Genomic DNA, 14267 nt, shown 5'->3' on the forward strand with positions numbered 1-14267 from the left:
TTAGCCTCCATGTATTTGAGTTCTTTCCGACTTTCCTCTTGTGATTGAGTTCTAGTTTCAAAGCATTGTGGTCTGAAAATAGGCAGGGAATGATCCCAATCTTTTGGTACTGGTTGAGACCTGATTTATGACCTAGGATGTGATCTATTCTGGAGAATGTTCCATGGGCACTAGAGAAGAATGTGTATTCCGTTGCTTTGGGGTGGAATGTTCTGAATATGTCTGTGAAGTCCATTTGGTCCAGTGTGTCATTTAAAGTCTTTATTTCCTTGTTGATCTTTTGCTTAGACAATCTGTCCATTTCAGTGTGGGGGATGTTAAAGTCCCCCACTATTATTGTATTGTTGTCGATGTGTTTCTTTGCTTTTGTTATTAATTGCCTTATATAATTGGCTGTTCCCATGTTAGGGGCATATATATTTACAATTGTTAGATCTTCTTGTTGGATAGATCCTTTAAGTAGGATATAGTGTCCTTCCTCATCTCTTATTACAGTCTTTGGTTTAAAATCTACTTTGTCTGATATAAGGATTGCCACACCAGCTTTCTTTTGGTGTCCATTAGCATGGTAAATGGTTTTCCACCCCCTCACTTTCAATTTGGGGGTGTCTTTGGTTCTAAAATGATCTCTTGCAGACAGCATATCGATGGGTCTTGTTTTTTAATCCAGTCTGATAGCCTGTGTCTTTTGATTGGGGCCTTTGGCCCATTTACATTCAGGGTAACTATTGAAAGATAGGAATTTAGTGCCATTGTAGTGCCTGTAAGGTGACTGTTACCATATATTGTCTGTGTTCCCTTCTGGTCTATGTTGCTTTTAGGCTCTCTCTTTGCTTAGAGGACCCCTTTCAAGATTTCCTGTAGGGCTGGTTTTGTGTTTGCAAATTCCTTTAGTTTTTGTTTGTCCTGGAAGCTTTTTATCTCTCTTTCAATTTTCAATGACAGCCTAGCTGGATAGAGTATTCTTGGCTGCATATTTTTCTCATTTAGTGCTCTGAATATGTCCTGCCAGTCCTTTCTGGCCTGCCAGGTCTCTGTGGATAGGTCTGTTGCCAATCTAATGTTTCTACCATTGTAGGTTGCATATCTCTTCTCCCGAGCTGCTTTCAGGATTTTCTCTTTGTCTATGAGACTCGTAAATTTTACTATTAGATGTCGGGGAGTTGACCTATTTTTATTGATTTTGAGAGGGGTTCTCTGTGCTTCTTGGATTTTCATGCCTGTTTCTTTCCCCAAATTAGGGAAGTTCTCTGCTATAATTTGCTCCATTATACCTTCTGGCCCTCTCTCTCTTTCTTCTTCTTCTGGGATCCCAATTATTCTAATGTTGTTTCGTCTTATGGTATCGCTTATCTCTCGAATTCTGCCCTCGTGATCCAGTAGTTGTTTATCTCTCTTTTTCTCAGCTTCTTTATTTTCCATCATTTCATCTTCTATATTACTGATTCTCTCTTCTGCCTCATTTATTCTAGCACTTAGCGCCCCCATTTTTGATTGCACCTCATTAATAGCCTTTTTGATTTCTACTTGGTTGGATTTTAGCTCTTTTACTTCTCCAGAAAGGGTTTCTCTAATAACTTCCATATTTTTTTCAAGCCCAGCTAGTATCTTTAAAGTGATGATTCTGAACTCTAGATCTGACATCGTACTAATGTCCGTATTGAGTAGGTCCCTGGCAGTCAGTACTACCTCTTGTTCTTTTTGTTGACGTGATTTTTTCCGTCTTGTCATTTTTTGCAGAGGAGAATAGATTAATGAGAGAACAAAATGCTAGCAGAGTAACCACGTCCCCAGAAAATATGCTCTAAACAAATCAGAAAAGACCTGAAGCAGTGGGATAAGAAAGGGAAAGAGAGAAAAAAGAAAAAGAAAAAAATAAAGATAAAAACAAAAACAAACAAAACAAAACAACAACAACAAAAGGAAAACCAGAATGTGATCAAATATGATGTATATGGTATATAGGTCAGTACCACACACTAGACTTGGGGTGTATTTTGGTCTTTTTGAAGAAAGTGCCTCCCAAAATTTTAAAGAAAGAAAAACTTATATACGTACAAAAATAAGGGTTGATATGATGAAGGGATGGAATATGACTGTAAAAATGGAAATTATAAAAAATGTTATAAAAGGAATTGATAAGAAGTTGTTTGAAAAAAGAAAGAAGAGGATTTAAAAAAAGAAAAAAGAAAAAGAGAAAAAAAAAGGGAGAGGATGTGATCAGGCAGGGGAATAGAAAGCACCATATACTAGAGATTTAGGGTATACTTTAATCTGTTAGAAGAAACTATCTCAAAATTTTAAAGAGAGAACAACTTATCTATATAAGCCAAAAATATGGGTAACTACTATGAAGGGATAGAATATGACTCTAAAAATGAAAAATAAAAACGTTTTTTTTTTTTTAAAGGGATTGATAAGATGTTAGTTGAAAAAGGGAAAAAGAAAAATTCAAAAAGAAATAATAAGACAAAAAGACAGTTAAAAAAAATTAACTTTAAAAGACTAAAGAATCATGGTAAAAAAGCCATGAATTCTATGTGCAGTAGTCCCCTGGCGCTGGAGTTCTGCCGTTCTCATTGATCGGTAAACTTGGTCTTGGCCGGCTGTTCTCGCTGATCTTCTGGGGAGGGGCCTGTTGCCGTGGTTTCCAAATGTCTCTGCCGGAGGCGGAAGTGCCCCGCCCTTGCCCCCTCCCGGCTAAGTCATCTGCTCGGGTTTGCTCTCCGGGGCTTTTGTTCCCTGCGAGCTTTCCGTACAGCTTTGGAGGCGGAGAGTGAAAATGGCAGCCTCCCAATCTCAGCTCCGGAGGAGCCAAGAACTCGGGCCCCGCTCCTCAGTGAGCCCCCAGAGAAAAGCCGTCAGTCACTCCCGTCTCCCCGGTCTCCGGCCGCACTCTTTGCTCATCCGGCCTGTGACTGAGCATTTCTATCTCTGGCACTGGACCCCGGGTGGAGTCTCCAAACCCGGCAGATCCCTGTGGTGCGCTCCCGCGCGGCTCCTCCCGGGGGAGGAAGGGGAGTCTCCCCGGATCTGCCGCTTGTTGGGTCCCTGCTTGAGGAGCAGGGGTCCGACGGTGCCGCGGATCACGGTTTATGGCAACCCCGAGCTGAGAGCCCGCGCCTGGGCTCTGCCTCTGCAGCCGGCCTCCCTGCTCCGATCCCTGGGAGCTCTGCCGCACTCAGGCACCCCCGGTCTTTCTGCGACCCCGAGGGTCCTGAGACCACACTGTCCCGGAGGGTTCCACCCCCCGCTTAGCCACCAGAGTGACGTCCCTCAGCGGAGCAGACTTTTAAAAGTTCCGATTTTGTGCTCCGTGGTTCTATCACTTGCCAGAAGCGGCCGACGGAGGCCACTCCCCCGCCGTCTATCCTCCCGACTATTGCCTCGGATTCACTTCTCCGCACGTCCTACCTTCCAGAAAGTGGTCGCTTTTCTGATGAGAGAGTTGTTGCTCTTCTTTTCTTCGATCTCCTGTTGAGTTTGTAGGTGTTCAGAATGGTTTGATCCCTATCCAGCTGAATTCCTGAGAGGAGACGAAATCCAGGTCTCCTACTCCTCCGCCATCTTGCTCCGCCCCCCTGTCCCTCTGTTCTTGATACCCTTTTTCCATCTTTTTGCCTTCTTTTGGATTAGTTGTATATATATATTTTAAAAGATTTTATTTTTAAGTAATCTCTATACTCAACATGGGGCTTGAACTCACAACCCGGAGATCAAGAGTCACATGCTCTACCAACTGAGCCAGCCAGGCACCCCAGTTGTATATTTCTATGGTTCCATTTTCTCTCTTCTGTAGGTTTATTAATTATAACTCTCTGAATTCAATTTGTAGCTTCAATTTTTTTAGGGTTTATGATATACATCTTTAACTTATCACATCTATCTTCAGGTGATATTATACCACATCAGGTATGGTAGAAGAGCCTCCAAATAGTATATTTACATTTCTCCCCTCCTGGTTTTTGTACTGTTCTTGCCATACATTTCATTTTAACATTTGCTACAAGCCTCACACTATGTTGTTTTTATTTTACTTAAGCAATCAATTATCTTTTAAAGAGATATAAATAATAAGAACAAAATCTTACATGTGTACCCATCCCGCTACCATTCCTCATTCCTCTGTGTAGATCCAGAGTTCCATCTGGTATCATTTCTCTTCTGCCTGAAGGACTTCAACATTTTTTGTAGGATGTGTCCACTGGTAATGAATTCGTCCACCTTTTCTGTGTAGATGAAAATTTTACTTTCATTTTTGAAAGACACTCAGTGGGCATAAAATTCTAGGCTGACAGTTTATTTTCTGTCAGGTCTTTAAAGATGCGACTGCACTGTCTTGCTGTTTGCATTGTTTCCAATTAGAAATCTGCAACTACGATCTTTGTTCCTCTCTTCCCAGCTTGCCTCTTCCCCGCTTCTGGCTGGTTTTAAGATTTTCTCTTTATCACTGGTTTTCCACTATTTGATTATGATGGGCTTTGGTACAGTTGTCTTCCTGTTTCTTGTGCTTGCTATTTATTGAGCTTGTGTCTGTGGGTTTATTGTTTTCATAAAATCTAGAATTTGTTTAGTCATAATTTCTTCAAATATTTTTTCCATCCCAACCTCTCCCTCCTCTTTTTTATGGACTCCACCTGCACACATATTAGCTACTTGATATTATCCCACAGCTCACTGATGCAATGATCTTTTTTATTTTTTAATTCTCATTTCTATTTCAAGTTTACTCACCTTTTTTTCTGCAAAGTTTAATCTATGGTTGATCCTTCTGTGTATTTTTCATCTCATGAATTGTAGTCTTTATGTCTAGAGGTTTTATTTGGGGTGTTTTTATATCTTCCATGTCTCTCTTTGAACTTTGGAACTTATATAGTTATAATAACTGTTTTAATGTTCTTGTCCACTAATTCTAACTTCTGCCTCAGATCTAGGGTGGTTTCAACTGGTTATCTCCACCTATGCATCATACATTCTGAGTTTTTTGGGTGCCTGGTAATATCTTCTTGGATTTCAAACACTGTAATTTAACTTATGTGGGTGCTAGTTGATTTTGCACTCCTATACACACTCTTGAACTTTGTTCTGGGACTCAGTCACTTGGGAACACTTTGATCCTTTTGGTTATTGGTCTACAGATACATTAGACATGACTGGTGCAGTGCTCTCTCTAGAGCTAATTATTCCCCGCTACTGATGCAAGACTCTTCTGTGCACTCTTCCAGTGCCTTGTGAATGAATCATAAGGTTCTCCAGTCTGGCTGATAGGAATAGGCACTGGTTCCAGCTTTGGATGAGCACTGGGCACTGTAAACTCGAATCCTTTTGGGAGGTTCTTTCCTCAGCCCGACCTTCACTATGTCCGCATATGCTGATTGGTCTTCAGCTGAATACTCAAGAGCAACCCTCTGCTGGTGTCTAACATCTCTCTCTGTGCAGCTCTCTCCTCTCTGGTACTCTGTCCTGCAAACCTTAGCAGCTTTAGTCTCCATGGACTTACAGATTTGCCTCTTCAATTCAGGGAGTTCACTGGGTTCCCACTGGGTTCTCTTGCCCTGTGCCATGGCCTGAAACTCTCTCAAGGCAGGAGTCCAGGGCAATCGGAGGACTCACCTGGCTTGTTTCCCATCTCTCCCATCATTCTCCTTGGTTACGTGATAAGCAGTGTCTTAAAAACTGTTATCTCATATTTTGGCCACTTTTTGGTTTTTCAGGCAGGAGAATAAATCTAGTCTCTGTTACTCTATCTTTGCTAAAAGCTGAAGCCCTTAGCACTAAGTTTTTCTTTTTCATTAATTCCATTCATCAGCTTCATTTCCCTCAACCTAATCCATGTCATACAACCTTCTTTAAAAAGTCCCCTCCTCTGAGATTCTTCCCATCCTCCTTTCCACATACTGAATTAGAGCGCTCCTCTCCCATACCAAGTCACTACCTCTTAAAGGCTGACATTGTGTTTTGGTCTCATGAGTACCCTCCGACACAGCAGAGTGCCTGGCCATTGTGCATGCCCAACCTCCATGCAGAGACTAAATCAGCACTTGAAAATATAATAGCCAACCAGCTATAGGTCAGATCCTTTTGTGGTTTGGGGCCTAAGAATGCATTTTCCATAGAGACAGTGTGGAAATCTGGGAGGACAAGCCAGGTGGCCTAGTGCTAAAATAAAGGTCCTCTCTCCATCCTCCTTTTCCCAAGATTTTCTTTGCATGAGTTGATGGGCAAGGAGGAACATTGTTTTGTCCAAGGTTGAAAAGGAGAAAAAAAAAGACTTAGAGGCTATAGTCTAGAAGCAATGGCTCAGCACCTGCCCTCCATCCTGGGCTCAGGGAGGGGTTCTGGGCCCAGTTGGATGGAGAAGTCAGGCAGACCAGAAGCTGAAGGAGGTGTGTAGGGAAACACACCTTGGGATTCTGGCCACACACAGGGTTGATGTAGGACCAGGCCAACATTAGCCCATTTTCCTGCCCCACCCGCTAGGTGAGGCCTTGTCCCTGAGGACACAAAAGACATGCTCTGAGGTCCCGCAGGAGTATGTGAGCACCCAGAGCCCAGTAAATTTGGGCATTTATATTACTGCAAACCCGTCAGTGGTCAGAAGTTGGCAGAGCTGGAACAAACAGCTGGATCTGTTGGCTCGTCTGCCAAACCACGGAATCTCTTACATGGCTGACTGTGGACTCCTTCGCTGTGGGTTTACCCCTTCTTTAGGCGAAGGCAGCAGCAGCACAAGCAAACCTCTGGCAGCAGGAGGGTGCGGGGGGGGGGGGGGGGCTCCTGCTGAGGCTGGGCAGAGACAAGTGGAGCCAGTGGCTCTCTGGGAAGCTGTGGAGGGCATCTCTATAGCTCCCAAAGCCCAATCGGGCAGGAAGGAAAACGGCCTCATGTGAGTATGTGGGCAGCGTGTAAGTGTCTTCAGTATGTCTGGATTTTCTACCTGGCTTTAAATGAGCAGCTTTATCTGCCTCAGCCTCCTGAAGTCAGGGAACGGGTGAGAAGGAAGGAAGAGAAGGGATGAAACTCCATTCTGACCTGTATTCGTGAAGCTAGTGATGCGGCTCTGATTCGTCTGTTACAAACACGCACCCAGGTTTCCTCCCGGCCTCCCCAGTCTTACTGCTAGTGAGGCCTTTTCTACAGCAGGCATCAGAACTCAGTCGTGAGCCAGCACCTCACAACACAAGCAGCCCCACACCCGCCCCAGGGCCCCAGGCATGGGTGAGTGACCTCCGTTACCTGAATGCCTTCCATGGTCTGTGGAGAGACAGGTTCCCGTGGCTCCTCAACTATTTTCGGGGAACTGTGGTTGCTAGTACCGAGCTCAGCATCTTTGAGAGAGAGAGTGGCATAATGACAGAAAATAGGTGATAAACATCTGCAGAGCCACAGGACACCGGAGACAGCCGGGAAACTGATGTGTTTCTCACCTGCAGCACATCTGAAGAATGGTAGAGCAGAGGGCAGTACCATGAGGTGGGGAGCCCACCCCAATTCTGACCTCTTAGGGCCCTTATGAATGGGATGGAGATAAAGTGATACCCACCCCTATAGAGTTATGGGGAAAACATGATGCCAGCGATGGGCCGGGGCCTGGTTCTGGCCCACAGTGGGGAGAGGGGGGTCCTCACCCTCTGTGGCTCCTGAGCCAGTGCTCCTTTCATAGGAACCCCCCTTTAAAGTTTACAAACAACTGATTAGAAACTTTCTGGGCCGCAGGCTTTGAAATGATTTCAAGACCGCACGTGGGAAAGACCACAATTAGCCATGTCAGTGCTATCAGAACGCCAAAAGATTAATTAGCACAGGGCTGCTTTTCCTTTGTTTGAAAATATTATAGCATGCAGTCTGACAGTGACCACTATTTTTACTTCTCTACTTTCTAAGCAAGAAGAACTGGACCTGAGCATTACTGTTTCAGTATGTTCTGGAAAGTCAATAATCAGGGTAGTGTTTGTGTCTTTAACTTTCACTAAAAATTACAGTAGAAAAATTTCTCCCCCCCCCCCCCCCCCCTTCTCCTTCCTCCTTCTGCATTCTTGTCTTTCTTCTGGGCCTTATTTCTCTTCCTGTCTTTCTGTCCCCTTCTCTCTCTTTCTATCTTGTCAGTCTCTCTTCGCTTCCCCTTTCCCCCTCCCTCCTCCCTCCCACCTCTTCCTTCTAGTTGCCCCCGTGTCTGCTCTGCTGGAGGGTTCTCAGCGATGACATCTGTTCACAGCCACCCCAGGATGATCTGCCCAGGGGCTGCCCCTCTGCACTGCCCTTCTTGTCTCTGACGATCACGTCAGACACTGCGGATAGGCCAGAGGTAGCCTATCCTCTCAGCTTCTTCTTCTCCCACTGTGCCAGCCAGGGCAATGGCTCCTGTGGATGCCTCTCAACCCCAAATCCTCAGATTACCTGCTTCTGGCAAAGATGGGGCTGAGTGAAACAGAATGAAATTCTAAGAAAAAAACTGGATGGCCAGGGAAGTGTACAGGGCATAGATGAGAGGTACATAATGTTGAAGGTACAATGAAAGAGAATCACATCCCAGGATAAGGGGTAGCTCTTTGGGCATGGGGAGAAAGTGTCTGGAAAGAGGAGTAAAGGACCTAGAATTCCTCTTCTGAAGAAACATGCTTGGTGGAATGCATCATGTCTTAGCTCCTGAATATGTCCTACTCCCTGCAAAACTTTTCAGAAAGTCTAAATGGGGCTTCCAGCATTCTCATGATGACAAGAGCCACGTGCTTTTTATGTTAATTTACTTTGTTGATATAACGTGCAATTGGTAAAAATGCATGAACTTCTACATATATTTACTCCCATGTACCAACCACCCAAACAAATACCTAAAGTATTCCCAGCACCCAGAAGTTTCCTTCATCTCCCTGTCTAGCCAATATACCACTTAAAGGCAAATGCTATTCTGTATTCTACCGTCATTGATCTGTTTTGCTCAGCAGCATACTTTTTGAGTTAAAAAAACACATATCAATAATTCCCTATTCTTAAGTTCTACTCTATGTTTCTAAAGATAGATTTTCCTATTTTGTTTTCAATTTGAAGAACTACCCAAAAAAGCAACTAAAAGAAAAATACTAGACCTTCGCTGTGCATATATTTCTTTTATAATTAAGATAAAATTACTAAAAAAGTAAGAGACCTTAAAGAATGGATTCGATTTGCAATGAACAGATAATCCTGCTGACTTCACTGTTTGACAGTCTAATGTTCAGGACACAATTACCAACTACAACAGCTAATTGTCTTGGCTGAACTGTCGTGGGGTTATTGCAGTTTATTAGTAAGCAGGGGCCACGCTTGTCCCCAGAGGTGGCTGCATTTCAGAACTGGGCGAGGTGAATCCATCTCTCTTTCTCGTGTCTCCGGGGTTTTGTGAGGTTTAATTAGTTAATGTTCATAATGTGTCCTAAGATCCTCAAATGTGAGGTGCTATCTGAGGGAAAAGTCAGGGCACTGTATTGTATAACACACAACTGAAAACATGACTGAGGCTGCAGATTTAATTGTTATTTTATTACTTACACCACCTATGTAGCTTAGAAGTTTCGAACTAGTGGGAGTAGAAGCACCATTCGCTAGGACTTTCCCTGTTCTTGAGATTGCTTCTATGGGATGGATTTACCATGAATCTAATAATGCTAGAGGTTCAGGTACCCCTCCCCCCACTGTACAGGCCCCTCCCAAGACACAGCACCTACTATTGCATTCACAATTTTGCATTTGTTTTCTTAAAGAGGGCTCTCAAATTGTATCGACTCTAGGTCCCGCAAGACCTGGGTCTGCCCTGCTCTATCTGATAGCAATAATACACATGGAAAGCTAACGAATACATTTTGATGGTTTTAGGAATAAATAATAGTAAACAATCTGGTGGGATTTAACATTTATTTTAAATATAGATCAAAACTCCCAATAAGATGTTTTTGTGAAATGAAATAAATTGATTCTAAAACAGTAAATATGGAGGAATAGTTTTTAAGACATTTTAAGAAATAATCAACAACAGAATTTTAAGAAACAAGAACAAAGAGCAGGCCAAATTTCCTAATGAATATTAAGACATGTTATAAGGCCATAGTTACTAGAACCATGTATTATTCAAGTAATAGAACAGAATGGAATCCAGAAAAGAGTCAGACAATTACAAAATTACTAATATATGTTAAAGGTGGCATTTCAAATTGGTGGAGAAAGAATAAACTATACAAATAAATAAATAGTGCTGGCTCATCATATGGGAAAAAATTAATTTGGGCCCCTATTTCATATGATACAAAAAAATCACTTGCACGGGGCACCTGGGTGGCTCAGTTGGTTAAGCAGCTGCCTTCAGCTCAGGTCATGATTCCAGGGTCCTGGGATTGAGCCCCACGTCTGGCTCCCTGCTCAGCGGAGAGCCTGCCTCTCCCTCTCCCTCTGCCTGCCACTCTGCCTACTTATGCTCTCTATCTCTCTGTCAAATAAATAAATAAAATCTTTTAAAAAATCACTTGCAAATCTGCTAACAGCCTAAAGTCTTTTTTTTTTTTTAATGTTGAAATTATAGGAGAATATCTCTATGATCTTGGGGGTGGAGAAATTCTTCCTTAAAAATCCATCTGAAAAAGGGTAGAAGTCATAAAAGCAAAATATTTTTTACTTATTTACTTGTGTGTGTGTGCCAGGCGTTTTTTTAAGTTTTTATTTTAATTCCAGTTAGTTAACATACCTATTTGACCACATCAAAATCTAAAAGGTCTATTAAAAGTACCCTAAAAAGAAATTTTTAAAAAATTAGATACATGGAGAAAATATTTGCAATACATAAAATGGACTAACAATCTAATTACAGAAAGAAGAAATAACCCATTAGGCAAAGGCAATGAATATCCAGGAAATGTAAATGACCAAAAAACATACAAAAGTGTTCATCCTCAATAATATTCAGAGAAATAAAATTAAAACAGTATCTTCTTTCATACCTATCATATTGTCAAAAGTTTAAAATGCTGACACTGAGTATGAGAGAACTGTGAAAGGGTCTTGAGGAAGACCACTGGTTTGGCCACATGTGGTGGCATGTGAGTATTTCCAAGCCCAGCAAGAACAACTCCAGGAATAGGGCCTGGGGAAACTCTTGCAAGGGATCCAAGAGACATGCACTGGGATGTTTGCTGCAGCACTTCTTGCAATAACAAAATAACAGAAACAACTTTAATGTCCATCTAAGGACAAGTGTGACACATTCCATGTGGTGGAATACTGCCCAGAAGGTAAAAAGAGTGTCCTAGACCTTAGATCTATGCATACCAACATTACTAGATCTCAAAGAATTGAGTGGAGAAGTAAATTTCAAAACATCACATATTCCCAAATACACCATTTATATATTAAAAAAAAATGCAACCACAAAATGGTAGTGTTTTGTCTATGAATACATGGACTTCACATAAAAGTATAAACAATTGGTCTGGGTGGACACATACTAAAGTTATTACAATAGCTATTTCTGGGGAGGAGAGGAAGAATCAGGCTTAGATGTGGTTCAATGGAAACTCAACTTTAACTGCATTATTTTAATTTTTTAAAGGACAGTTTCATGCAATCAAGATTTTTTAAATGTCCAATTATAAAAGTAAATTTCTATCTCCAAAATACTACAAAATAGCCATTCTTGTTTATTATTATCATATTATGGATGATTTCAAAAAAGCCTGCCAAATGAATTTAAGTCACTCAATTTTAAGAAGGGGAAAGATTAGAGGTTGAAGTTAAATCATTCATTCAACTAAACTTCAATGGAGAGCAATGAGCTACAAGCACCCTGAGATACTCAAAAGTAAATAATGAATAAGATGTAGCCCCTCTTATTCTACAAGGCTCACAAGTGATCAGGGTATACACACACACACACACACACACACCCCTATCTCAAAGTGTGAAAGTTGCTAAAGCAGACATATGAACAAAGCACACTGAGTACTCATTTATTCATTCATTCATTTAAAAATTTATATTTCACACCTACCATCTGTTAGACATTAACATTCTAGGGATTTCAGCAATGACCAAGACGAACTTGCACCACCAAAGTTTAGTAAATGAACAAGAAAATACTAAGTTATTATAGATGGCATATAGAAAATGCCCCAGGATCTGCTTTAGATTGAGTGGTTGAAGTCCTTCCAAACATTTAAGTTGAGACCGGAAGGCTAAGAAGGAGCCTCGAGACAATAAAAGAGAATGGAAATAATGAGCAGACAACTCTTTCTAGGAGTTTTGCTGAAGAGTGAAGACACTGTTATTTCTTGGTATGTTTTCCTTCCTTGGTTTGCCTCTGGCCCTGTGGTCTTCTTTGTAATTGTGTTACTTTCCTGGGGCTGCTGTAACAAATTACCACTCACTTGGTGGCTTAATGATAAAAATGTATTCTCTCACAGTTCTGGAAGCCAGAGTCCAAAATCAGTATCCCTGAGCAGAAATTAAGGTGTCGGCAGGGACACACTCCCTCCAGAGGCTCTAGGGCAGAGGCTGTTTTTGCCTCTTCCAGCTTATAGAGACTGCCAGCATTCCTTGCCAGGCGGCCACATCACTCCAATCTCTGTCTTTGTGGTCACAACCTCCTCCTGTCTGTGTTACCTCCCTCTGTCTCTCTCTCATAAGGACACTTGTGATAGCATTTGGGCCCCTCAGATAACCCAGGATAATCTCATCTAGAGATCCTTTATCACACCTACAAATACTCTTTTTCCAGAACCAAGGTAATATTTACAGGTTCCAGGGATTAGAATGTGGACATCTTTTGGGAGGTAATATTTCAGTGTACCTCAAAAGGCACCTGTAGCTAGCTGAAGGAGTGCTGTGTATCCATCCAAATGCTTACTAGGAAGATCAAACTCAACTCATCCAAATCCGAAATCACAGCATCTCCATCATATAATTCCTTCACTTTTATTATTCCCATTTCACAAAATGGTCCCACCATCCACTTAATTTCTGCAGTCATCCTTGACTTTTCCCTTTTCTATAACCCTCCTTTTCTCCATATGCAGTAAAATATCAAATTCCATTAATTCTCCAAAATATCTCAGGTTCATCCACAATCACTGTTTTGATTCAGTCCCTCCTCTTCTCTTTCCTGGACACTCTAGTGGCTGTTGGAAAGTCTTTCTGTGAACTAGAAGTCGACCATGGCTCCCTTTCTAATTAAAGATTCCCAATGGAGTGGCACTGGGTGGCTCAGTCGTTAAGCATCTGCCTTCAGCTCAGGTCATGATCCCAGAGTCCTGGGATCAAGCCCCGCATCAGGCTCTCTGCTCCACGGGAAGCCTGCTTCTCCCTCTCCCACTCCCCCTGCTTGTGTTCCCTCTCTCTCTGTGTCTCTCTCTGTCAAATAAATAAAAAAATCTTAAAAAAAAAAAAAGCTTCCCAATGGAACACCATCCGGTATGTTTTGAATAAATTAATCTAAACTCTTTTGCAAGGCATGAAAGCCTTCATTGCCTCACCTCAATCTCCTGTCCTGCTTCATCTCTTGTCAATCCCTCACTTCATGCTCTAGCAGCCCTGAACTTGTACATTCCCTTCATAAGCGATGGTTTCTAATACCTCCTTATTTTGCACATTTTGTTCCCTCTGCTAGGAAAATCTTTCTGCTTATTCACCTAGAAAGCCCCAATTAGTTTTTGAAGTTTTGACTCAAAAGCTTTTTTTCCTGTGAATTCTAAGCTGATGCTCTCAAGATGACTTAGATATAATTCTGCTGTGGTCCCACCACAATTTTCTAGCCTTCAAAACACTTCTCTTATTGTAAATTAATTTGTCCTGCTTATTTATCCTGCCATTAGACGGTACTAGACTCACCAGTACTAGACTCCTAAAATCTAGTATATGGGAAGTACTCAGTATTTACTGAATGGCTGAATGAACAGCAAGAGGCTGATAAGAAAGTCCACAATGATACAAAGGAAAACACTAGGCAGGCTGCATGAAAGGAGGACAAAGGGCTTTTTTCTTATTTTTCAAGGAAACTCCTCCCAACTGGACTGCAGTGCAGACTCCAAGCCATACAGTATGATCAACTTGAGCTTCGTGCCCTGGTAATTCCCATATCACACTCTTGAGATGAGACTATAGGTTTTAGCCTCCTCCAGGCTAAATTGGAGTTTGTGTCTCCAATAAGACAGGAGAAAGAAGACCATGAAAATGAACAAGGGGTGAAATGATGATGCTGATTTTTCACCCTCCCTGGATGTAGGCCCTTTGCTATGTAAGTATCCTAT

General features: G+C 42.0%; 1 protein-coding gene across 1 annotated transcript in view; it reads right to left on the reverse strand.

Moving 5' to 3' along the window:
* Positions 1-14267, reverse strand: part of CFAP61 (cilia and flagella associated protein 61) — a 296310-nt gene that overhangs the window by 223130 nt on the left and 58913 nt on the right. The window contains exon 8 of the mRNA XM_035006518.1: positions 7177-7328. Within this exon, the coding sequence (XP_034862409.1) occupies positions 7177-7328 (152 nt within the window). The remainder of the gene's footprint in view (positions 1-7176; positions 7329-14267) is intronic.

The sequence above is a fragment of the Mirounga leonina genome, unplaced genomic scaffold, assembly GCF_011800145.1.
Source record: "Mirounga leonina isolate KUSES-001 unplaced genomic scaffold, KU_Mleo_1.0 Mir_150, whole genome shotgun sequence".
NCBI classification, from domain to species: Eukaryota; Metazoa; Chordata; class Mammalia; order Carnivora; family Phocidae; genus Mirounga; species Mirounga leonina.